This window comes from Glandiceps talaboti, chromosome 3 (assembly GCF_964340395.1).
Source record: "Glandiceps talaboti chromosome 3, keGlaTala1.1, whole genome shotgun sequence".
In the NCBI taxonomy this organism is placed as follows: domain Eukaryota; kingdom Metazoa; phylum Hemichordata; class Enteropneusta; family Spengelidae; genus Glandiceps; species Glandiceps talaboti.
This window is the reverse complement of record NC_135551.1, coordinates 30,994,966-31,021,454: the sequence shown is the minus strand read 5'-3', so window position 1 is coordinate 31,021,454 and position 26,489 is coordinate 30,994,966. Positions and strand designations below refer to the sequence as shown.

General features: G+C 34.8%; 3 protein-coding genes across 3 annotated transcripts in view; 1 reads left to right on the top strand and 2 right to left on the bottom strand.

The window, feature by feature from the left end:
* Positions 1 to 7,534, bottom strand: part of LOC144432845 (malonyl-CoA decarboxylase, mitochondrial-like) — a 7,793-nt gene extending 259 nt beyond the window's left edge. Inside the window, exons 1-10 of the mRNA XM_078121140.1 lie at positions 7,413 to 7,534; positions 5,944 to 6,129; positions 5,299 to 5,439; positions 4,713 to 4,853; positions 3,856 to 4,005; positions 3,213 to 3,377; positions 2,671 to 2,791; positions 2,101 to 2,253; positions 1,106 to 1,333; positions 1 to 837 (exon numbers count right to left, since the gene is read on the bottom strand). The exon at positions 1 to 837 is cut by the window's left edge and continues 259 nt beyond it. Of these exons, the coding sequence (XP_077977266.1) occupies positions 599 to 837; positions 1,106 to 1,333; positions 2,101 to 2,253; positions 2,671 to 2,791; positions 3,213 to 3,377; positions 3,856 to 4,005; positions 4,713 to 4,853; positions 5,299 to 5,439; positions 5,944 to 6,129; positions 7,413 to 7,442 (1,554 nt within the window). The 5' untranslated portion in view covers positions 7,443 to 7,534 and the 3' untranslated portion in view covers positions 1 to 598. The remainder of the gene's footprint in view (positions 838 to 1,105; positions 1,334 to 2,100; positions 2,254 to 2,670; positions 2,792 to 3,212; positions 3,378 to 3,855; positions 4,006 to 4,712; positions 4,854 to 5,298; positions 5,440 to 5,943; positions 6,130 to 7,412) is intronic.
* Positions 7,535 to 7,907: 373 nt separating this feature from the next.
* On the top strand, positions 7,908 to 13,032 carry LOC144432829 (all trans-polyprenyl-diphosphate synthase PDSS2-like). The gene is made up of 6 exons (XM_078121123.1): positions 7,908 to 8,397; positions 9,183 to 9,323; positions 9,989 to 10,187; positions 10,664 to 10,909; positions 11,889 to 12,044; positions 12,525 to 13,032. Exons 1-6 carry the CDS (start codon positions 7,955 to 7,957, stop codon positions 12,681 to 12,683), a joined length of 1,344 nt encoding a protein of 447 aa, XP_077977249.1. The 5' UTR covers positions 7,908 to 7,954; the 3' UTR covers positions 12,684 to 13,032.
* A 1,684-nt stretch (positions 13,033 to 14,716) lies between these two features.
* On the bottom strand, positions 14,717 to 25,974 carry LOC144433379 (uncharacterized). Its single transcript, XM_078121682.1, has 13 exons — positions 25,798 to 25,974; positions 22,493 to 22,652; positions 21,656 to 21,767; positions 21,022 to 21,225; positions 19,824 to 20,027; positions 19,178 to 19,290; positions 18,575 to 18,697; positions 18,053 to 18,166; positions 17,128 to 17,244; positions 16,540 to 16,721; positions 16,095 to 16,297; positions 15,611 to 15,738; positions 14,717 to 14,862 (listed from the first exon to the last, which is right to left on the bottom strand). The coding sequence occupies exons 1-13, from the start codon at positions 25,972 to 25,974 to the stop codon at positions 14,717 to 14,719; spliced, it is 1,983 nt and encodes a 660-aa protein (XP_077977808.1).
* Positions 25,975 to 26,489: the final 515 nt, after the last annotated feature.

Sequence of the window (26,489 nt, the reverse complement as noted above, 5' to 3'; positions counted from 1 at the left end):
ATCAAGAAGAATTCATCCTCAAACAGAGTGTATAACATTGTAACTGTGCAAGACCAAAACATTGAATAAAGTGTGGCTTGCATTTGATCAAAATATTGTAAACAGTTAGGGTTCATCAACAATAGGTGATTTGACAATAGGATTAACTTGTGTGGTATTGTCGAAGTTGCTGATTGGTTGGTTGGTTTGTGTTGTAATGTTACTTGTCACTGATTGGTTGATTTGTGTTGTAATATTACTGGTCACTGATTGGTTGATTTGTTTTGTCATGTCACTTGTCACTGATTGGTTGATTTGTGTTGTAGTATTACTAATTATTGATTGGTTGGTTTGTGGTGTCATCTTATTGATTGGTTGATTTGGGCTGAAATCTTAATTTTACTGAGTGCTGATTGGTCGATTTGGGCTGAAATCTTAATTTTACTGAGTGCTGATTGGTTGATTTGGGCTTAATTTCTTTTATTGATTACTGACTGGCTGATTTGTTGACATATTCTCATAAGTGACTGATTGGTTGACTTATATTGAAGTCTTTTACTGGTTTCTGATTGGTTTATTTATCTTGTCTCACATGATACTGATTGGTTGATTGTTGGTTTCACAGGTGGCTTGTTGGGTGATGTTTCATGTTTTTATACAGTGCTACTAAATCCACGACTTGTTGAGAAGCTTCAATGTGATGTTTGTCTGTGTATTGTTGACTATTGAAATTAGTGTTCTCAAGAAAATATCGATAATTGACCATCATTCCACATGATGCTGTCAGACCACGAGGTGAAATATCTCCCTGCCAGTTGATTCTCCACAGTACAGCACCATTCCTTAGATGAAAATTGGCTGTAAAGTAAAAAAATGAGTGGACATTGATCGAGTCCATGTGTTTATTTGTTTATACGGTAATAATATATGTCAGGTACACCATGAACTAGAGCTCAATGTTCAATTGTGACTGAGGAAATGTGAAGTTAACATATGGCTACAATTAAGAAAATGAAAATTGTTCATTAAGATCAAAAACCCTATCAGGCTATCATATCACTTTCGCTTTTTTGCCCCCTCACATTTTCACCTCTTCATGAGTACTTATAGATAACTTTCTACTCACCTACTGGGTTTAGTGCATAACCCCTTCTCTTTTCTAAGAACAAATAGCGAGCACACAATCTCATGAATGGTTTCTCTAATAAGGTGATGAGTCTTGAAGACTGTGTCCATTCATTTGTAAGTATCAACCTTCTTAACACCTCTAAAGGTTGCATATCAGTTCTACGACTTATGTCCACCACGGCTTTCAGTTCTGAATCACTAAACAGTACACCATTGATATAGTCACCTAGTTAATAAGACCATACAATATAAAGTTATTCAAAAAATCTCTCCGAGCAATCATCAACATTTTCATTCTTTGTAAATCTCTCTTAGCAACCACTGACCTATCAACTCTTTATAAATCTGTCTTAGCAACCATGGACCTATCAACTCTTCTCTTTATAAATCTCTCCTAGAAACCATGGACCTATCAACTCTTTATAAATCTCTCTTAGCAACCACTGACCTATCAACTCTTTATAAATCTCTCTTAGCAACCACTGACCTATCAACTCTTTATAAATCTCTCCTAGCAACCACTGACCTATCAACTCTTTATAAATCTCTCCTAGCAACCACTGACCTATCAACTCTTTATAAATCTCTCCTAGCAACCACTGACCTATCAACTCTTTATAAATCTCTCTTAGCAACCACTGACCTATCAACTCTTTATAAATCTCTCCTAGCAACCACTGACCTATCAACTCTTTATAAATCTCTCCTAGCAACCACTGACCTATCAACTCTTTATAAATCTCTCCTAGCAACCACTGACCTATCAACTCTTTATAAATCTCTCCTAGCAACCACTGACCTATCAACTCTTTATAAATCTCTCCTAGCAACCACTGACCTATCAACTCTTTATAAATCTCTCCTAGCAACCACTGACCTATCAACTCTTTATAAATCTCTCCTAGCAACTACTGACCTATCAACTCTTTATAAATCTCTCTTAGCAACCACTGACCTTTCCAATCTCCATAAATCTATCCTAGCAGCACTGACCTTTCAATTCTTTATAAATCTCTCCTAGCAACCATTCACGGAATCCTGGGATGGGTGAAAGACTTGAGAATTGATCCATCTTAGGGAATTCTGCTATTAATTGTTTGACTACCTGCTTTATAAGGTAATTACCAAGATCCACACCCTGTAAACCTGTGACAGATTTTAGAATAATAAAAAATATTAAAAGAATTATTTAAGCAAATCAAACAAAGAATATATAGATGCAGGTTGTTGCAGTTCACATGATGTGTAAGGTAGCTCTGGAAATGGAACTAGTCATGTAGTTATCAAGCAATAATAAAGAAAATATTATTATCATCATCATTATCATTATTTGTTAAGATAACCTTTAATTCAATAAGTATTCAGATCATATACAAGAATTGTCTCTAATTTTGGCAAATTCATAAATGTTGGATGTGGTAAGCTGCATAGATAAAATGTATGGAGAATACTATAGATTCAAGTGTAGGTGGTTACCATAGATATGAGTTTATTGTGGTTACCATAGATACAAGTGTGAGGTAGTTACTATAGATACAATTCTATCTTGGTTATCATTCCTACCTTTCTGAGTAGATGTAATTGAATAAAATATGGCAGTTTTGGCCTTCTCTGGATCTTCTCCTGATCCATCCATTGCATTCATAGTCTCCGATTCATCTAGACTTCTACTTCTAACAATTGACTATTTGAAAGATGAATACATCTATTGTTTCTTACACTCGACATCACATTTCCTGAATATAATCTGAGAAATATATACTGACACAAATAGTACCATAGAACACACAGACCAAGTTCTACTTGTTTGAAAGGAAAATATGAGATTTATTCCCCCAGGCCTGGTCATTCTACATTACAACAACATGAATCTGTGTCAATGGTTCCACAATACGTGAAATCACCATTATTCTACTCAATTCTCATAAATGTAAGATTGCACAATCAGGCAGAATTATATCACTCCCAAATAAGATATCATGTGTACACTTAAGGTCAAAGGTCATACACACACACACACACACACACACACACACACACACACACACACACACACACACACACATACACATATTCATATATATTTGTATACACTGTCATCTCACCTGTATACTACTGGATATATCCTCTGTCAATGCTGTGTGTAAAACCATAACAGGTTCTCTTGGCATACTATTGTGTGTAAACATAAAACATCGTCGGTATGGCCCAACCCGTCTCTTCAAATCTGCCCAATTACGGACTGGATGCACAGCTTCATATTCACTAATCTATTGAGTGGAGAAATAAATTATATGTCAACAGTAAAATGTTGTAAACAATCCTGAAACAAACTGGTAGGCAAAGCAGGCTGGTGAGAACTGGAGAAATGTGTTCAAACTTCTTGGTACGAGAGATGATCCTTGCCATTGTATTTTGAGCATGTTGTGATAGACACTATAGAACTCTACTAAACTGTTATAAACTGATAGACACTATAGAACTCTACTAAAAACTGTTATAAACTGATAGACACTATAGAACTCTACTAAACTGTTATAAACTGATAGACACTATAGAACTCTACTAAAACTGTTATAAACTGATAGACACTATAGAACTCTACTAAACTGTTATAAACTGATAGACACTATAGAACTCTACTAAACTGTTATAAACTGATAGACACTATAGAACTCTACTAAAACTGTTATAAACTGATGGCATTATAGAACTTGATGATAACAAACTGTAAAATGAAATATTTACCTTCTGCAAAATATCACACGCAGACTGCCATGTTATTCTCTCTAGATTAAGCAGACCAGCTGAAAACCAATGTGATAACATTTCACGCAGTGTGCCATTCATAGATTTCAGGTAGGGGTTGTCATTGAAACTCTGGCTTGATAGCATACTCTAAAATAAAGAACAGATCAGCCACAAGAATTCAAAAAGAATTCAAAAAGAACTTGGAAAAAATGAAACTGCATGTGATAATTTTTATTTAATATGTACTTCATATTATATGAAATCATTAAAGTGGACATTTTCAATGTACTGTATATGGTTACGACACTAATTGAATATTTACAATGAATAGACCTAGTACAACTACTATAAGTATAAACTAGACTACTATCTGAGTGTGTTTACAAGTAATGGTCTCAGTAAGGGGGATTATTTTGATAACGAGTTATCCTTTCTCTTTATTTTTCTACATGCAAAGGACCATTTAAATATATTTAACTGTAAAGAAAACTATTTTCTCTGTAATTCATAATTTGAGATGTACTGAGAGTCCTTGTTCATCTAGAGCTACAACTTGGTAATAACTCAATTAGTGATTAAATAGACTGATTAAAAGTACGTTATTTTACTTAAATATTTCCGAAAGTGTCGACAATACAGCTATAAATGGCTTGATCAGGAAACACTTACATGTAAGAATGATAAAATCTAATGGCATTCATTGTACTCAGTGCGATAGCAATACTTTCTTGAGTGCAAGTTTTGTGATACAACTTACCAGTAGGTCTGCTCTTAAATCTAATGGCATTCATTGGTACACAGTGCTAGTGCGATAGCAATACTTTCTTGTATGTAAGTTTTGAGATACAACTTACCAGTAGATCTGCTCTTAAATCTACCAAGAATTTGACACCACTATTCATTCTACCAATCTGTGAAAACAACTGGCCATACTTTGGTACTAATAACTGACGTAATCTATTCTCTGCTTGTAACAATGCTGCTTCTCCTTTGTTCTTTGAAAGAAATCACATAATAATCAGAAAACAGAATCACAAATAATATCCCAACATGTGGCAATACATCAAGATCATGATATGTTCAAGGGCGGAATACTACTCCAGGATATAAAGGAATATTAATAAACTTTTGGGATTCTGGAAAATCATTTCATTATTTAACACCACATACTTTTTGCACAATTGCCAGAAGCATCAAATTAAACATGTTTTTCCTCTATTGTTTTTGCAGTGATCCAGTGTTGCATCATGGGTATCAGCACACATACATATGTATTTGATGAGCTATGAATATTCATGAATACATATTCAATATCAATATTAATAATGTATAACATTACATGGAGATGCTGTTACAAGCAATTTATCGACAAAACATTGTCAATATTTGCCATTACCATACTTTTTTCTTCTTCTTCTAATTTTTTAAATAAAATCTTACCTGTGCTGTATGTATATTCTCTGATGCTTTGATAATGGCGTCATGGTCCACTGTGAAATCTTTAGCAAGAACTGACAGAAACTCAAATTTTGAAGTTTGTTCTAAACCACTGTAGAAAGTACACAGTTCTTTTGTATGAGACTGTAAAGAAACAAAATGTCTCTTGTAAGGTTAATGAACAAATTGGTAAAACATAGTTACTGTCATTTTATTTAGTCCTACACTGAACTGGTGTCAACCAAATGTACAATATTTTTGTGTTATTGCATTATAATGTAATATATTATGTCATAATTGGGTTGTCGGTGGCTGAGTGGTTAAACCACTTGCCTCTTACCACTGCGGTCAGGGTTCGAACCCCATTCAGGGTTCGATTAAATTTACCACATTGTAAGTAAGAAGAGTGTCGTTCAGTTTGACTTTACCGAACAACGCAGGTTTTCCCCAGGTACTCCGGTTTCCTCCTGCATTAACACTGAACATTGAGGAGGGTCACTTTCTATAGGTGTTAGTCACCTGTGTGACTCATCCTGACTTTATATCAAAAGCTGAATAAATAAATAAATAAATAAATAAACAATATCATAATATTGGACCTCATCACACATAACTTTAATGTCTATTGATTTCAGGAAATGTCCATACCTCGGGAAGTGAGGGCGCTGTCTCTTTAACATTTCCCATAGAGTCTATCATAGCACCTCTCACATCTTTCAGGGTTTGCTGAATTTGTTCATATTGCTGAGAATTCGATGAAAGTCCACTTGCACATGTCATAAGTGGTTTCAAGAAAGTTGAACATACTGTAGCCTGTAAAATGTGACCACTTGCCTGATATGTAAAATATAGATTTACGTAAGACTATTATTAGTATTAAAAAACAAGTAACATTTTGCACATAAAACAACTATCCATGCATGTGTGGTCAGTTTGCTACAATGTCTACCATTGGCAATGCCAACATGTAGCAAACTGACCAAACATACATGATTTTAATTTCATTATATAACTATTTTGGAGGTACAATGTGTACTTAAAGTCTTATGACATAGACTTAAGTCAATCCAGGATAGATGCTGTATGATTCCATGCATGCTTGGTTAGTTTGCTACATGTCAAGTTTACCATTGGCATCTAAAATGGAGTGACTCAGGTCTATATCACAAGTATACCTCAGAAATAGTGAAATTAAAATCATTTTCAAAACTATATTGGCTTACAAGTTGACTCAACCTCTAAATATCACTAACAACTCAGGTGCACTATGCACATGGTCGACTGCATGGCTAAAAATAATCCTACTGGCAAACAGACTAAATTCTAATGTTGGCCATCACATCTCCTGACTTACTCAGTCTGCAAGGAGGACCACTAGTAGTGACTACTATACTTGGTTACATCATAGACCCTCGGGTCTATGGTTAAATGTAAAATGTCGATGGATTGAACGAATGGACTTACGTAATGATCGTTAGATCTATCAGATAAGATCACAGTCACTTGTAAGTTAATATCCTATTCCAGGGTGGTAATATTAATTTATAGTCGAGGATGATCATAATACAAAATAATGACGTTATATACGATATTCAAAAAATACCGTTGCGGGGAATTGCTCCGGAATATATTGTACTATTTTTTAAATATTGTATATACCTAATAACGTTATTATTTTGTATTATGATCATCCTAGACTAGAATATTACCACATTGGAATAGGATATTAGCTCACACGTGACTGTGGATAAGATGTATTTTCGAAAGACACAAACTGTTGTCATGTTTAGTTTAGTTAGGATTAGATATCCAGAGATAATATCATCCCATCAGAATCTGGTGCATATAAACATCCCATCAGAATCTGGTGCAGAAGTGTTGATCAATGTTATTCTTGAATTTTTCGATGTGCATAAGGTTTGTAAATCTTAAAGATATTAGTTAGTACCCATGGTATCTGTAAGTGGGCGTGGTAGGACGTAGATCACATGGCCTCGACTGGGGAAATTAATATGCAAATATAATTGTTTGATTTTTATCAAATCCAGTCATTGCAAAAGCGTGCATATAACGAAATGTTGTGCAAGAGACTGTGCATTTACGATAGTCTTGCTTACCTGTAAGGCATGCACCGTTCTACTAAACATTGGGACCACTTATACGAATAGTACTGTATGATGACACACCATCAGAGACGACAGACAGTTCAAAAGCACCTGATGGTCATCTCAGCTCATCGCCCTCGCTTTGACAATAAAAGTTGAGGGTATCCCTAATTTTACGTCACTTCCTCCAGACTCCACACTGCATAAACATTTCCAACTCATTCTCGCTATTGAAAGGCCGCCTAAGAGCCTGAAACGATACTCTCTGTTTGCTAAAGTAAATGTAAACTTCAGTAGAATTATAATATGGGCGATTTTCATTCTTTGGTGATTGCGCGTCACACTTGAACGTGGTCGTATTTGAGATGTTTGCGTACGAGCCTGAAATGTTGTAATCATTTTGGATGACCGCACAGTAGCCAGCGTGTTGTCTACACCACGGAGTCGGTGTCGATTTTCTTTACCAGACAGGGAATGGGAATATAATAAGCTACACCATGGAAAAGGTTGTCAGAGCGTTTAGATTCAAGATTTGCCACTTGAGACAAGTTCATATGTCACCTTACAGAACGTTAGCTTCTATCGCATTTGAGAGACCAGAGACAAGTTCACCTGTTCTTCAAGTTCAACCCTACAACACTGAATGTAGGCAAAATTCTCGATATTTCACGAATCACTGTGAAGTTCTGTCAGCTCTACTAGGTTGCAATGCACATACAACTCACAGATCTTACACAGTATCACCAAGAAATCGTGGACTGTTGGGAAAGTCGTCCATTTCGACAAACTTTTACCCCCTGCGAGGAATCAGTTTTCTTGGTTTCGGTTCCTCTGAACGAAATGCGTGGCAGCAAGCCGTGTCAGAGGCTGAGAAATTGGTGGGATATCCCACGTCTTTTATGAGTCTACGCTGTCTGCTAAGTGATGAGTTATCCAATGTTGCTATCCAAGTCAGAAAACTCGTTGGAACCAACCACCCTCTCTTAAAAACAGCAAGGTACGAGAACACAATATGATGATTAGATGTTGGCTAAAATAGACCCGTGAGGTCATGTATGGCTAAATATGAAATTTGCATATGTCAGTGATGTGAAAATGATACCAGAACAGTCTCCTTCAATTCATTATATTAGTGATGTGCTTGATTTTGACAAATGAGATAGACAAATTTAAATCACAAGGTATAGAGTGAAATCTGTCAGAGGATGGATATATTGTGAGACTGTGGTCTGAGAGTGAGTGTTACATCATTTAGTTGATTCATGGAGGTATAGGAACACAAGTCCTTCCTACCTCCATTGTTGATTCCATTACTTTTAGTGTAACAGTGTCATGTTGTCTTCATATATGATTTTATATTATAGTATCCGTATGATAGTCAAAGTGGGTCAAAATATGACATACCTTGAAAGACTAAACTCAAAATTATCATCATAGTAGTGTTATATATTTTTTTTATGTCTAGAGCAAGGTTTAATTAGATATCATTCCCTTAGTTTTTGTTTTTGGAAATAAGAGTTACTTATATAAGGGGCTTTAACTCAATGATAAAACCCTTTGGTCACAAGTATTTTTCTGGCATAACAAAAGACATGGTCTCTCCAACAAAAAACATATGCAGAAATTCAAAAGTGTTGTCTGTGACAATTACAACTTGTACTGTCAAGTAACACAAGTAACAACCTCATGTTACCCCCTATTGATATATACATGTACATATAATACCAGTTGATGGCATTAGAGTAAGTCCACATATAACATTTCAAAATTGTCATTCAACAGGACATTTGTGTATGATGGTAGAAACACAATGCAAACCCGTGGATTGATAGTGTTACTGGTATCCAAAGCTGCTGGGCCTACAACATCAACAGTTTTAGACAATAGAGAACAACAAAGCATTGTCAGTGGTATCTATTCAAGGTAAATACTGTCAGTAGAATGGGTTCTGTCAGTCTGTGTGTGTGTGTGTGTGTGTGTGTGTGTGTGTGTGTTGCTCTACCATGTAGGGGTCAGGTTTTTCCATACTTTGCACTTTTAACGAATGATAGACAATTTGTTGCTAAAGTTTACTATTTGCAATAAATTAGAAACAACAAATATATGAAGACTTAATATTCAGGTATCTATACACCAATGTTCTCTGGGTTGAAATTTTTGTTGAGAATACTGTATGGAATTTGACCTTGACTTTGAACTTTAAGGTCAGATTTCAAAATTGTGTTATAAAATCATCATAGATTCTACTTAGCATGGAGATTTTGCAATTTTAATGCACAAGATGCATGTCTGCCACTTTATTTTATGATGTAATTAAATTTGGCAAAATGACATCCATTTTGATTGAAAATTACAGAAGTGCCAACATTGTAGAAACTAAAATTGCTTGCAGACTTGAGTTAGTATGTCTGTGTTAAATTTCTGCTGAAAATATGCAATTTTACTGTGATCTCCAGGCACAACCACATATATAGATGTACCCATATGTGGGGAACTAAGGTATACATAAGACTTCATATATGGTGTGATGCCATTGTATGTTGTGCCACATGGTGAGTTATGTTTTCAATTATCTCTTATACATTCAGTCAGAGAGCCTTGGCAGAGATAACAGAAATGATCCATACTGCATACCTAGTACACAAAGGTGTGGTCAATCTAAAAGATCTACAGCCATCAGATGGACCAGCGAAAGACATGGAATTTGGTAACAAAATGGCAGTTCTAAGTGGTGATTTCCTTTTAGCAAATGCATCCACTGGCCTTGCACAACTTCATAATACAAAGGTATGCAATTATAACTACACCAATTATGTCTGTTACCCTGTCAGTTATGTCTGTTACTAATACACCATTTATGTCTCTAACAATGCACTATGTGTCTGTTACCAATACACCAATTGTGTCTGTTAGCCCTATCTAGCTGTCTGTTACCGTTGCACCAATTATGTCTGTAACCAAGACATGAATTATATCTCTAACCAAGACACTATATGTCTGTTGCGTCAATACCAAATTTGTCTGTTACCAATACACCAATTACATCATATTCAAATAAAAATTCATGTTGGTCAAACACTATCAATAAATTTCTTCCAATCACAAAATAGTAAATTAATACCCAAAGATGCACACATTCTGTCAGTAGGTTGGAGAGACATTGTATGTGTGTTATCTTTACTAGTATTAGTGACACCAATAATGTTTGCTACCTTTACATCATGTGTTGCTGACATAATTTATCCGTAATTCTCATCGACCAGGTTGTTGAGTTGGTATCCAGTGCTATTAGAGACATCATGGAGGCAGAATTCACAGGATATTCAGTACACCAATGTAACACACTTGACAACAATATGAAACTAACAGACTGGGTAGAGTTGGTGTTTTTATCAGCTGGTAGTCTGATAGCCAAGAGTTGTCAAGCAGCTTTACACCTAGCCAATCATAATTCTGATATGCAACAATTGGCATTTGAATATGGTAAATTTATGTCATTATGTCAACAGGTGAGTTTCTGTCACAATATCTATAGATATTAGAAGACAAATATTTACTATCCTTGGACTGAGCAACCTCACTATTTAATAATTACTTTAATTAAAATATTCATCATAAATTTTTTTGACTTACATGGTATATGAGATTCCACTCATTAGCTGCAAGTAGTTGATCGGTGTTTGATTTCCTTCTACGAGGGAGCTATTTGTTTGTACACAATTTAAGCAATACAAAAGGGGATTACGCTGATATATGTGTTTTAAGGGTCATAGTTATTTGCTGCATATAAGGTATTTAGATTAGACCACACCCACAATGGATGATCTGTCAGTCATATACCTCTGGTGCACAGTGTAAACAATTCAAAGACATAGTATACATGTACATATACTAAAACTTTAGAAACCCCCATTATCATTTATCCCTTCAACTGTACTAACAACAACCAATGATTTTTAATGCCAGTAAAGGCAGACAATACCATAGATATTCTTTTACTACAATTAGATATTATTCCCCAATATTTTTCTTTCTTTGCTCAGCCAAGGTAAATGCAAGTGACCTAAGGGGCTAGTGACACTACAAGTCGATAGATGAGTATAGTGACAACCCTTAGGTCGATGAGTATTTTCCAGATGAATAAAGAAAAATATTGGGGAATAATATAATCATACCATCGCCAGTAATATTTTTACAAAAATCGGGGAAAGTATTAGCAATTCTGAGCATTTTGACTCATATTTCGAACACAGCAGAACCAATGACGTAGACATGTATTGTCATGACATAGAATCACCATAGTATATATTCAATATTTTTTGTTGAATCTGGCTTGTCTATGGTATAATAATGGGGGTTTTCTGTACTAAATATTTGTTAGGCTACTTGACTTTAAAAAGAATATTATATAATTTCACTTGTGCCACTTTGACATGTGTTTGTTTTGTGCAGTTATTGACCTGTTTTTTTCTTATATACCCTTACCAGCTATCTACAGATCTCTCACCATTTACAGATAGTTCACATTCTCCTAGTGCACCCCTAAATCTCAATTCAGTACCAGTTATTTTATATTTACAACACCTGGGCAGTAAAGACATCACACACCAGTATTGCAAAGATGACAAAATTGATTTCAAAGCGGTATGTGTATTTTCTTGAAACTTGTCTTTTTTACCGACACTAGCAAAGTTACTAAAGTAACTCTATATAGATTCTCTAACAGATTTTATAGCCTGCCAAAGGTAGGGGCATTGGTTTGAGCAATGGGTCATAAGTAACACAGCGAAAATGTGACATAGGTCACACAGGGAAAGTGGGTCATAGGTCATGCATGATTCTGACTTCCTAAAAAGGGTGACTGGTAATGGTACTTGCTGATAATAGCATGTATGGTTGGGATATTTTCTGACGTCCTCACATACTGCACATTACCATCCACTCTTCTTGTACAAATGCCCATACTGGGGCAGTCTAATACCTGAAGTTATTGCGCACACACACACACACACACACACACAACACACACACACACACACACACACACTGGCAGATATACTTACATTCATCTTGATTTTAAATTAGAAATAAGCTAATTGTAAATTGTGTTTATTTTTCCCACAGCTTTATACTGACATTTTATCAAGTGGTGTGTTGGAACAAGCCAAATCAATGTGTGACAAGTATGGAGAGAAAGCATTACAGGCTATACAGTCATTTCCTGTTAGTGATGCTAGGGGTGCTTTACAAAATATCATACGTGCTATCACTGTCAAATCATAGCTATTCATATGCAAGTCTTTTTCACTACATTTTTGACTGAAATGATGAAGTGTCTGCCTCTCATTTACCAGGACAACATCATTATGGCTACTAAAACAATGTTAACATAATGGTTGCCATGACAACATCATTATAGAGGTTGCCTTATTGGTGATCAAGCCACTATCAATATTCTAGCTGCCAGTAGTGCTATAGTTACCAACCACTTTTTATTGAAAGTTGCAATTTTCCAAAATGTAACTTTTTGCAAGACTTTTTCCGAGAACTGACAATGACACCATGAAATAATCAGTAAAGTTTTTCAAAAATAACAAATAGATTACAAGGATTTGTAATGCAGTGTTTTAATTATTGAGGAAATAAAGCAAATTTTATTATTTTAGAATTGTAAAACTATGTATTCAATTCTTCAAATGAAAATTCATGTGTTGGTAGATCATATTATAAAATTGAACTTTTGTTCCAAACACAAACTTGAAAATTGTACCTGAAATTTTTGACTGCACACTTCAGTCTTTGTCAACAGATTGTCGTTTGACGGCTTTTGTTGGGTGTCCTCATGATTTTCAGTATATGAGGCTGAATCTAAGGCTCAATATGAGACTAGTCTCATATTGTCCTCCAAGGTGAATCTGATTCTGAATCTGAGACTAACTTTATACACATAGTTGGGCAATACAAACTTCCAGGCACTTATGACCCCTCATTACGTTCACATGTCCATAAGGACACATGTGCTGATCATATTTATGTACACACATACACAATAAATGCTGAAATTCCATCAACAACTTCTTTTCACCATAGACCCCTTGGTGGAGGGTCTATGTTTTCACAGATTTATTATTTTATACATTCATGTACACACACACACATACACATAAAATATCTAGTCTCGTACACATATTGATTTATCAATTTGACAACATCTTGTAATATGAACATTGTAGTATTTTGACAATGGATACATTCTTAGGTCTATTCACTTATTATTTATCCATTACCGGTATGTGTACATCTCATTCATATCCACTGTACTAAACTGTGTACACATATTTGACTTTGGTGATATCATTGAAGTGAAATACAGTCCCTGTGATAGAGAGACTGAACTAACTACAATCCCTCTGTGATAGAGAGACTGAACTGACTTGTCTATGGATGCCTAAAAAATAGTTGTATTTCATGTTAGTTATCAAACACTCCAAATGTAAGCTGTATACAGTGGTTTTCATCATCCTCAGTACAAAGTGTTCACTTTATCTAAATGATTGAACTGACTTGTTTATGTTTACAAAACAAAGTTTGTATTTCCCATTGTTTGAAACTCTACAAAATACAAATGTAGGCATCCCGATCACCATCCCTAGCACACATTTTTCACTTCTCTATATCTACAAAATATGTTCTATTTCACTTTTGTTTTAAACACTACACAATATTGTAAGGTATATGCAATGGTATTCATCATCCCCAGCACACATTTTTCACTTCAGTGAAATGAGTGAACTGACATCTCTATGGCTATGAAAGGTTATAAGGTATATTGTATATACAATAGTTTTCACCAACCCTAGTAATCTATACATCAATTACTAATCTGGTAAATATATCTTGCACTATTAGATTGAAATCAATTCAATCAGTAGTTGGCAGTGTTAAAATTATCAAATCATAATGCACTTTTGAAATGCCTTATTTTGATTTCGCAATGTATATATATTTGAATCTTGAAGTCAGTGTATTGGTTAGATGGATTAAGTCAATTCCTATGGTGTCTCTCTTACAAGCAATGCCCCTTTGGACTAGAAATATAGACTGATTCGCCAAGCCTCCAACCTGGATTGTTTCAAAACAAAACTGTAGACTTATTTGTTCACCAAAGCCTATGGTGTGCTTTAGCCATTCAGTACTACTGAACAGAACATTGCTCTGGAATTTGGTGATATTGAAATTTGATTGATTGATTGATTGATTGATTGATTGATTGATTGATGTAATAACTGAGAGTGCATTTTCTTGAAATTAGTGAACTAGCATATATAATGAACTATCTCTCCACACTGGTTCTTTCTTTCCATTTGTAGTCTGTTTAACTTAACAAGTAATAATAACACAGCATATGTATGACGTCCAAGCTGCAATGTAGGTAACTCTGATTTCCGTATGAATGCTCCACCTAAAAAATAAAACGTAGAAGCAGAATTATGATCCACAGCACATAAACAATGTAATATACGATACTATTTACTTGGTGTCAAGAAAAGTAAGAAATTTGGCAAAGTATATATAGCACTGTTCTAATACTGTATAGACAGTAAGATATGTCATAATATCACTCTGCCCTCAAAGGGGTTGACCAATTTATGTATGAAGGGCGCCCTCACACAACATACATTACAGATTATACTTTATGCACTTGGTCTGTTTTGGGCTGAGCGCCAGGTTTAATACTCTCTTTGGTCTTGCCCTAGTCCATATTTCATACCCTTACATACCTGTCACACTTTTGTTATTCATTGAAGATGATATATAAACCAATAGGAAGTTGTTTAATAATTTTTTTACCTACTTTTTTCTCTGGATTTATACCCAGTTTATATCATGTCACTACTAACCCTAGTTCTACTACTACTGCTGCTGCTGCTACTACTACTACTACTACTACTACTACCACTACCACTACTACTACTACTACTACCACTACCACCACTACTACTACCACCACTACTACTACTACTACTACTACCACTACTACTACCACCACTACTACTACCACTACTACTACTACTACTACCACTACCACTACCACTACTACTACTACTACTACTACTACTACTACTACTACTACTACTACTACTACTACTACTACTACTACTATGCTAAACATGTCATCATTTCATATACTAGTAATACATTTTACTTACCCGATCCGTTTTGTTCTAGAACTTCGTTAGTCTTCATAATAATCTCATTCAGTTTTTCTAAAGCCACAATTCTCTGTAAATTATCACTCAGTTCAAGTAGCTCTTCACTGCTGACAGGCAAAATAACTCTAATATAAACAATCAATTAATGAATAGTGTCACTTGATGAGTTACAACTACACTGAAGTCACAAAAATGTCACTGTATACCATAATCATTGATGGCATTACAAGTCCACTATGTGTGGTAACTGTAAATTAATCAATCTGTAAACTGTTTACTGTACAAAGCAAGTAAATAGTCAATCTGTGAACGGTTTACATGGTGCAAGCTGAGGCAGGTTGACGCCTGTTAGAGGTAGAGTGATACCAGTTGGAGGCGAATGGGGGGGGGGGGGGGTGTAGACTTGACATATGGTAAAAGAGATTGATGAATATAAGTTTGATGACAACACTTGGATTTGAAAATAATTAAATATACATACCTAATTCTCACCATTGATTGCTGCTGCTCTTTGGTATGCACAGCTGTGATTGGTTGATTGTAGCTAGATAATGGTGTTTCTATTGGCTGGCTATCAGTGTTGTCCTGGTAACTGTATGTGAAATTTAGTACTGGTGTTTTGGGCATTTCTTTGTCAACTATGTCTGCTGTTGCAGACCTTAAGATAGGTTGCTGTGGAAGTGGCTGGAATGTAAAACGGATAGGTCATTTGAAAGTATGTGTAATTTACAACAAGTCTTCTGTATGTGAAGACACATTCCCCCTAACCCACCCATCACCATCCCTATACCAAGTCAGTTACAACAGATAATGGTTGCTATTCACCCTCACCCCAAATCATACACCAAGTTTGCAGTTGCAATAGATAATGGTTGCTATGGGTATTATAATTCAGAGTTTACATAAGTGTAGATATGGAAGTTCACCTGTATCCTGGATGTCATTTCTGGAGGTTCAGGAGTTGGCATGTCTTCTGGATGTAAGGCTTTGCTGACAAGCGTCACTGGTGAAGGAGTGTGTGTACTTGTCTGACCCAAAGGATGATAACTGATATCACACTCACTTTGTAGTCTGGGTATAGCTGGTGACATCATGGTTGTAGGTTTATCTGTTTAGATTAACACAATTCAGTTGGTGACACTCTGATTACTATACAATATATATGTCATGTACATGTATTTATCTATGCAGAATCTGTTCAGTATACTTTACGTTACATAAACAAGTTTTGGCAGAAAACAAGATTTTCATTCAGACTTCATCCCATAAAATTATGGTGCCATGTATGATGTATGTTACAGTGTTATAGATCATAAATCTATTGTGTATATGAATTCACTGAATGGAGTAAATGTCTGGGGTGAAACCTATTGAATCTTCCATGTACAGATACTTTATTGTTATTAAATGACAGGACAGATAAATATCTAATTTGTGTACAATTTATGACATCAACAGTGATTGGAAAGTGATTTCATTCAGGAATAAATGCAATAGTATCATAATCTCACTACCTTGAGAGAGAAATGACCGTGGCTCCTGATTGGTTTTCAGTTTTCCTATTTGCATAACACCAGGTGTCATAAAGACAGGTGGTACAGGTGAGTCCACTCCAAAACTATCAGACCTACCTGCAAATATGATATGAATACAATTTCAATCAGGAAGTATGTAGTTTTTTACATTCATAATGATGTGTTTCCAGGTTTAAGAATATGATCCTCCAAATTTGGTTTAAATTATAAAATACTGTTGACAGCAGTGTACGGTAATTGATTGGCAGCTATCAACTTGAGGGCACTCAATAAAGTGTATACTGCTGCCAACACTTACTGCAACATAACAGTTCTGATAAAAACAAAGGGCATATGCAATGGTTGGAGTTTGATATCTATCGATGCTAGTTATGCTGTGGCTTCACTAAAATCCACATCAAGAACCAGATCACCACAAAAATCTAATCAATTAGTCATTGTATCAAGACAATCTTTCTACAAGGTTTGTATTATTTTGTAGCTGGTGAATAAACCAATTCAATTCAAAATCCATCCAACATGATGTCATTCTGCTGATAAACAAACAAACAAACAAACAAACAAAAGAGGTGGAAACATTACCAACAACCAACCTCATAACTAAACAGGATCCCTAAATGATAAGACTAGCCTGATATGTGAATAAAAATTTGTTTCCTTATTTCACATAATATATGACTTTGTACAGAGTAATTTGATATTACATCTTTTCTATATACATGTACCTACATATTGTAACTTGTAACATTAAGATATTATATAGCACAGTGTAACTGTTACACAACTCAAATACTTGAAAACTAAACAGTTTCTTCTGAAGACTGTCATCATTATTTTGAAATGACTTCCTTTTTTTTCTGGCGGAGGGGAAGAGGATGACAGAATATATTCAACAGGTGTTTACCTTGAGTCTGGGATGGCTGTTTCTGATTGGTTGGTTGTTTCTTGATCTGTTTAATCCCAGGTGTCACAAATACAGGTGGTATGGGTGAATCAATGTCATATTGTGTAGAGGTTTCTAGAAACAATTGTTAAAATTTTCTTTAAAATCAAGGAAGCAGTTTTGTGACATTGTGCAAGACACGTATAGGCTGCACATCTACCCCTTAACTGTTATTGGCTTGTACATTTTGTATATACAACCACATGACTGCAGGATTCCATATCATTTTCATCAGCAGGAGTTGTCAAGTGGCCTAAGAAAGTTTCATTCAGTTTTAACTTGACCCACACATATAATGCAGGTGTCCCCCTGCACTCTGATTTCCTCCTGCACTAACACTGGACCTATGAATGATTGAAGTTCTTACTGGAATTCTTTGGAGACAAGCGTTTATACTGATATGTTTAAAGAAGTATACAGTATAAATACAAATTATCATAGTCACAAGCAACAACACATAAAATGCAAGACTTGCACACCTACCTTGAGATGACAGAGCCTTTTGATGAACAGTGGTTGGTTTCTTAATTTGTATGATACCAGGTGTCATAAACACAGGTGGAACTGGTGAATCTACACTGGGTTCTACAAGATTACCATATCTAGCTGCAGGTAACATGAAAATGTACAGAAATTTTAATCGCACAAAGCTTGTCAATAAACACTTGAAGTGTGACACAGATGTAAAACACTTCTAAAGTAATGTTCTTTTTGACATTCTCTTACTTGTAAATAGAGGAATGGTGGAACTTACTCCAAATCAATAAGAGCTACTGGGTTCTTGTAAAGTTACAAGGGGGTATAACAAAGAGGGAGGGAGAGAGGGAAGGGGAGGAAAGAGAGAAGGGGAACAGAGTGGTTATGTGGAGAGGATAACAAGGTTGTTGTAAAATGAGGAACAGCAACTAGGAAAAGATTGGAGAGGAGGGAAAGGGTGGATGGAGGGTTCGAGGCAGACAGACAGACAGACAGACAGACAGACAGACAGACAGACAGACAGACAGACAGACAGACAGACAGACAGACAGACAGACAAACAAACAGACAAACAAACAAACAAAGCAAGACAAAAGTATGTGTAGATACCTGGTTTAGGTTGTTTTGGAGTGATAAATCCTGAAGTAGAATGTCCTTTCCATGGTTCTGGTGTATCACTGTTTTTAACATTGTGTTTCACACCATCTTCTGTTGTCCTTGGTCTGTTAAAAATCAAGTAAAATTTATTACTAGATAGGAACTCAGTAATGATAACTACAGGAACTGGTATGTGGTCACACAAAACTTACAGTCATGGCATGTGGCATACAAAGTGGCTAAGATGTGATCATCTTTGATACAAAATCAAGTGAGTTAGGGGCTGTCCCTTTAATAATGTCACACAAGTTCAGAAAGTGAGATTCTTTCATTTGGGAGGTGAGTGAACAGCTTTTTGATTCATCTCAATTTCTACCCTTCATTTACACACATGACGTGCTAGATTTATTAGTCTGTAAGACACAACCGTGTTATTAGCTGTGGTTGAGAAGTCTGATACAGCTGAACAATACATCGTATCTTACAGTCTATTGTCCTACACTTCATACCTAGTATAAGCGTTTGTTTTTTTTACCACTCAGTTACCTGTCAATCATTGTCTCATATGTCAGATAAAGACATCACTCATGTATTACCTCAAGAGAGATATGTTATATGTATCTCCCTGCAAAGTTTAAAGCACTTGTAACATACTTACCTAGTTGAAGTTGGAATAGAATATGTCACATCATCACTGTACATATCTTTGGCACTGGTTTCACTTTTTGTACTATCCAGTCTTGCTAACATCTCTAATGTTGTACGACTCAAACCAAAGTTTTCCAGTTTAGGGGTACCAGCAATATTTTTTGACTTAGCAGGCTCTCCAAGCTGTTCTTTGGCAGGAGTTACATATCTATGACTTAAAGTCAAAGCAATAAATCAATGGTTAGAACTCTTTGTGTACAAAACATTGTAATGATATTACAGTTTACTCTATTATCACGACATTAGCTATGTACATGTACACACACACACACACACACACACAGACAGACAGACAGACAGACAGACAGACAGACAGACAGACAGACAGACAGACAGACAGACAGACAGGCAGGCAGGCAGACAGACAGACAGACAGGCAGGCAGACAGATAGACAGACAGAAACATTCCTTAAGCAACACACATAGACAAACTCGCAGCCTCAGGCTTTTCAATGTTCGTAAATGTTGTGGATCCTGGTAGTTGAAGCCATATAGCTGCTGACAGTATCTCAATCATACATAAACACACAACCAGTGCAATGTCTTTAAAGCCTCTTTATGAACAGGTTTGTCTGAATTTTATTGGAATCATTATAAATTTCATTTTTACAAAGTATACAGCTAGAGATGAAGTGAATGTGTGAGTTGTATACCAATATGTATACCAGTAGTCCATTTTGACATAAACATACATTAGAATGTCACATATTTCTATGATGGACATACTTAAGATTCTATCTGATGTATATGTAAGCTACAGACTTTCTTCTATCAATTTATTTACTTAAATATACATGCGTGATTTGTATAATTATAATGGACACTTTCCTACTAACTTAGTTACATTTGTACAAATAATAATATGGTGGTCATTCCCTCTATGCATGTACACCATGACCACTTCCTCTGTGTGTGTGTGTGTGTGTGTGTGTGTGTGTGTGTGTGTGTGTGTGTGTGTGTGTGCGTGTGTGTGTGCGTGTGTGTATGTGTGCTCGTGTGTGTGCACACACACATGCACGCATGCATGCACACATGCAAGCATGTACATATAGTTATACAAACACACATGTATATCCATCCATCCATCCAGCCAGCCAGCCATCTATCTATCTATCTACCTATCAACATGTATATCTAGGCATACTCACCTAGTTGAAGTTTCAATACAATATGTCATATCATCATCGCATGTATCACAATCTGTGGTACTGGTCTCACTGTTTGTACTACCCAGTCGAGCTAACATCTCTAGTGTTGTACGACTCAAACCAAAGTTTTCCAGTTTAGGGGTACCAGCAGTATTTTTTGACTTGGCATTCTCCTCAATCTGTTCTTTGACAGGAGTTACATATCTATGGTTTTTAGTCAAAGCAATAAATCAATGAATTCTGCTTTGTCATCTATTAAAAACCTCTATTACACATGTAAACAGATACAAACAAGATAGACACTGACACATGCATTCACAGCAAATACTCACCTTCAATCACTAAGTAACAGACAGACAGACAGACAGACAGACAGACAGACAGACATACATACATACATACATACATACATACATACATACATACATACATACATACATACATACATACATACATACATACATACATACATACATACATACATACATACATACATACATACATACATACATACATACATACATACATACATACATACATACATACATACATACATACATACATACATACAGACAGACAGACAGAAAGCCAAACACAGACAGATCATGCAAAAAGGCTGCAAATGAAAGGATACAGTGTATTATCTTCATTATGAGTTGACTGCTGCTGACAACAGTCAATATTTTCTTTGTTGTCTTCTGTCACCAATACTTGTGCAATCTCACAAGATGAAGATGCTTCATTTTCTAGAGGATGTGCATAAAATGTTATTGATGATGAAATTAAATTGTATGCTATGTTTATGACATGACAGTCTATGTTCAGTGTACACACAACTGTCAACTCTCTAACTGTACTGTACACACAACTTCCAACTCTCTAACTGTGTGTACACACAACTGCCAACTCTCTAACTGTATGTACACACAACTGTCAACTCTCTAACTGTATGTACACACAACTGTCAACTCTCTAACTGTATGTACACACAACTGTCAACTATCTAACTGTATGTACACACAACTGTCAACTCTCTAATATGTATATACAACTGTCAACTCTCTATGTATACACAACTGTCAACTCTTTAACTGTATGTACACACAACTGTCAACTCTCTAACTGTATGTACACACAACTGTCAACTCTCTAATATGTATACACAACTGTCAACTCTGTGTATACACAACTGCCAACTCTCTAACTGTATGTACACACAACTGTCAACTTCCTAACTGTATGTACACACAACTGTCAACTCTCTATCTGTATGTACACACAACTGTCAACTCTAACTGTATGTACACACAACTGTCAACTCTCTAACTGTACTGTACACACAACTGTCAACTCTCTGACTGTATGTACACACAATTGTAATCTAATTGTATGTAGCTGTACATACAATAAACTGTCTACTACTAAACCATAGACATTGATCACTCTTCAACATCTATGATTAAATTCTTACCGTTTTTATTGGCTGATTGATATCCATATTTCTGTAGGAATGTTTCCAGTTGTTGATATTTATCCAGATTGGACTGATAGAGTGCCTTGTGTGCAGAAAGAAGTTGATTGAAAGAACTGTGCTCCTTCTTTACTCTATGCATCTTTACTTTAGCTTCACTCTGATATCAAGAGATCAAGTTAATGGTATTTACAGGTTTACATAGTGCCAAGTGTGTGTAGGGGGGAGGGGTGAGTGTTTGTGTTTGTATGTCTATATATCTTTTTCTGTGTATGTATCATTCAAACATGTTTTTCTTCAAGTTTAGAACTTTTATGTATTATGTGGAGTTCAAAAACATATCAATATTTATTTAAAGGGGCACAAGATGAGTTTATACATATTTGGGCATAGCTTTTGCTGCACAGTTAAGGTACTTGCAGTATTGTATATTTACTGAAGCATGCCTAACCACCACTGAATTGACTGAACTCAAACCTGATAATAGATGTAACTCATAACCGATATAATAATGATGTAATTTATCCTACATATCACAAAGTATTACTATGCAATCATCTGTTCTAATAGTGCCAGAAGAGAATCATAATTCTATAGATGACATGCAACAACATCCAGGGACCTCCTTACTGTAACTGGCATCCTGGACGCTAATGAGCTGACAGACCTAATTAATATTCATGACATAATTAGCATAACAATAAATGGTGCTAATTGTTTCAATGTGCCATTCTCCTCAGTTGTGTTTAATACATCTCAGACAACTAAAACTTTTAGTTGTCTTAGGTTTCATGTGTTTTCAATGGCAGGTGTGATAATTAGTATTTATTTTATGCACTTTAAAGTCCAAGGTCAACAGAATGTTTTGTAGTGGATGGTAGTTTTTTTGTCTATTTTAGAAGAATGCAGGATGAGCCGTCCACCACTGCACTATGAGGAGGTCCCTGACCATTAACACTATACTGGTGGGGGCTGTCCACCACTATGAGGAGGTCCCTGAACATTAACACTATACTGGTGGGGCTGTCGTCCACCACTGTGAGGAAGTCCCTGACCATTAACAGACACTATACTGGTGGGGCTGTCCACCACTGTGAGTATACTGGTGGGGGCTGGAATAATTTTTTTCACTTGCATAGAAGGCTTATAAACTCAGCTTGTGCCACTTTAATTACTCAAGTTGGGGATCTGATCATCTCATTTACATGGATGCCACATCATGTACTATATCATAATGAAGTGACATCCACAAATGACAATTAACAATAATTCTATACCTGATAATAACATTATGGCCATGGTTCATAACAATAATTCTATACTACATTTGTAATATAATAATATTATGGCCATGGTTCATAACAATAATTCTATACCTGATAATAATATTATGGCCATGGTTCATAACAATAATTCTATACTACATTTGTAATATAATAATATTATGGCCATGGTTCATAACAATAATTCTATACTACATTTGTAATATAATAACATTATGGCCATGGCTCATAACAATAATTCTATACTACATTTGTAATATAATAATATTATGGCCATGGTTCATAACAATAATTCTATACCTGATAATAACATTATGGCCATGGTTCATAACAATAATTCTATACTACATTTGTAATATAATAATATTATGGCCATGGTTCATAACAATAATTCTATACCTGATAATAATATTATGGCCATGGTTCATAACAATAATTCTATACTACATTTGTAATATAATAACATTATGGCCATGGCTCATAACAATAATTCTATACTACATTTGTAATATAATAATATTATGGCCATGGTTCATAACAATAATTCTATACCTGATAATAACATTATGGCCATGGTTCATAACAATAATTCTATACCTGATAATAATATTATGGCCATGGTTCATAACAATAATTCTATACTACATTTGTAATATAATAATATTATGGCCATGGTTCATAACAATAATTCTATACCTGATAATAACATTATGGCCATGGTTCATAACAATAATTCTATACTACATTTGTAATATAATAATATTATGGCCATGGTTCATAACAATAATTCTATACTACATTTGTAATATAATAATATTATGGCCATGGTTCATAACAATAATTCTATACCTGATAATAACATTATGGCCATGGTTCATAACAATAATTCTATACCTGATAATAATATTATGGCCATGGTTCATAACAATAATTCTATACTACATTTGTAATATAATAATATTATGGCCATGGTTCATAACAATAATTCTATACCTGATAATAACATTATGGCCATGGTTCATAACAATAATTCTATACTACATTTGTAATATAATAATATTATGGCCATGGTTCATAACAATAATTCTATACTACATTTGTAATATAATAATATTATGGCCATGGTTCATAACAATAATTCTATACCTGATAATAATATTATGGCCATGGTTCATAACAATAATTCTATACTACATTTGTAATATAATAACATTATGGCCATGGCTCATAACAATAATTCTATACTACATTTGTAATATAATAATATTATGGCCATGGCTCATAACAATAATTCTATACTACATTTGTAATATAATAATATTATGGCCATGGCTCATAACAATAATTCTATACTACATTTGTAATATAATAATATTATGGCCATGGTTCATAACAATAATTCTATACCTGATAATAATATTATGGCCATGGTTCATAACAATAATTCTATACTACATTTGTAATATAATAATATTATGGCCATGGTTCATAACAATAATTCTATACCTGATAATAATATTATGGCCATGGTTCATAACAATAATTCTATACTACATTTGTAATATAATAATATTATGGCCATGGTTCATAACAATAATTCTATACTACATTTGTAATATAATAATATTATGGCCATGGTTCATAACAATAATTCTATACCTGATAATAACATTATGGCCATGGTTCATAATTACTATTTGAAAAGGGATAGAAATATTGGCTTGAAACAATATTTACAAAATCATATAAAATTAATCTTTCCCAGATACAGTAACAGCTTCTTTAATTATGGTATTTTTAATGGTCTGAGGTGGAACTTAAGTCCCCCTCGGCCCTTCCTTCAAAGAGAAACTTGCATGTAGTTTTTACAAGCAAATATTTTAGTTTATGTGGTGACAGTCTGGCCCAGTCATAACTGCACAAGTACAGTGAATACATGTAAGTTTTCAAGGAAGACATTTTCCACCATTACCACCAACCAACCCCCAACCCCCCACCACCAACAACTACTTAGTTATTTACCTTCACATCTTTGGTTTCTTTTAACATTTCTCTAAGCATTAACTCGGATGACACAACAGAATCTTCTCCTGATGGTGGTGGCTTTTGAAGAACATCTTTCAATGCAACACTTTGTTTTTCTGCATTTACTGCAATTTGTCGAAGGTTAGAGAAAAACGGTTTGTGCTCGGTGTTCATCTTGAATTCTGAAACAAATTAAATATTTCAAATATGGTACCACCGGTTGACAAATTGATTTTCCTATTTGATTGAAAACACAATGTGATACAACATTGAACATACACCAAGTCCATAATCCATTTACGAGAAAGTGACAATACGGTACATTCAATAACGTAAAAATATACCTTATTCAAATGAAAGACACGGCAAGAACTATGTAATGCTGTAATATAATACCAGTATATAAGTAAAAATTAATAAGTAAATAAGAAATTTAGTAATAATTGCGTGTGACACAATATGTACAAACCTATCAAAACGTCATTCTAACAACAAAATTCAAAATGTCCGCGAAATATTATAACCGGACACTTCCAGTGAAATTTGCAAAATCGGTGTAATTGTTATTATCCTTTTTTCTATCACTACAGTTCCAACTAAAAGTATATTTGATAACTTTTAGATTGTTTTGAAAGGTAATTTAATCAAGTAAAAAGAGTCTGCTAAGATATAATTCGCTACATACTGTA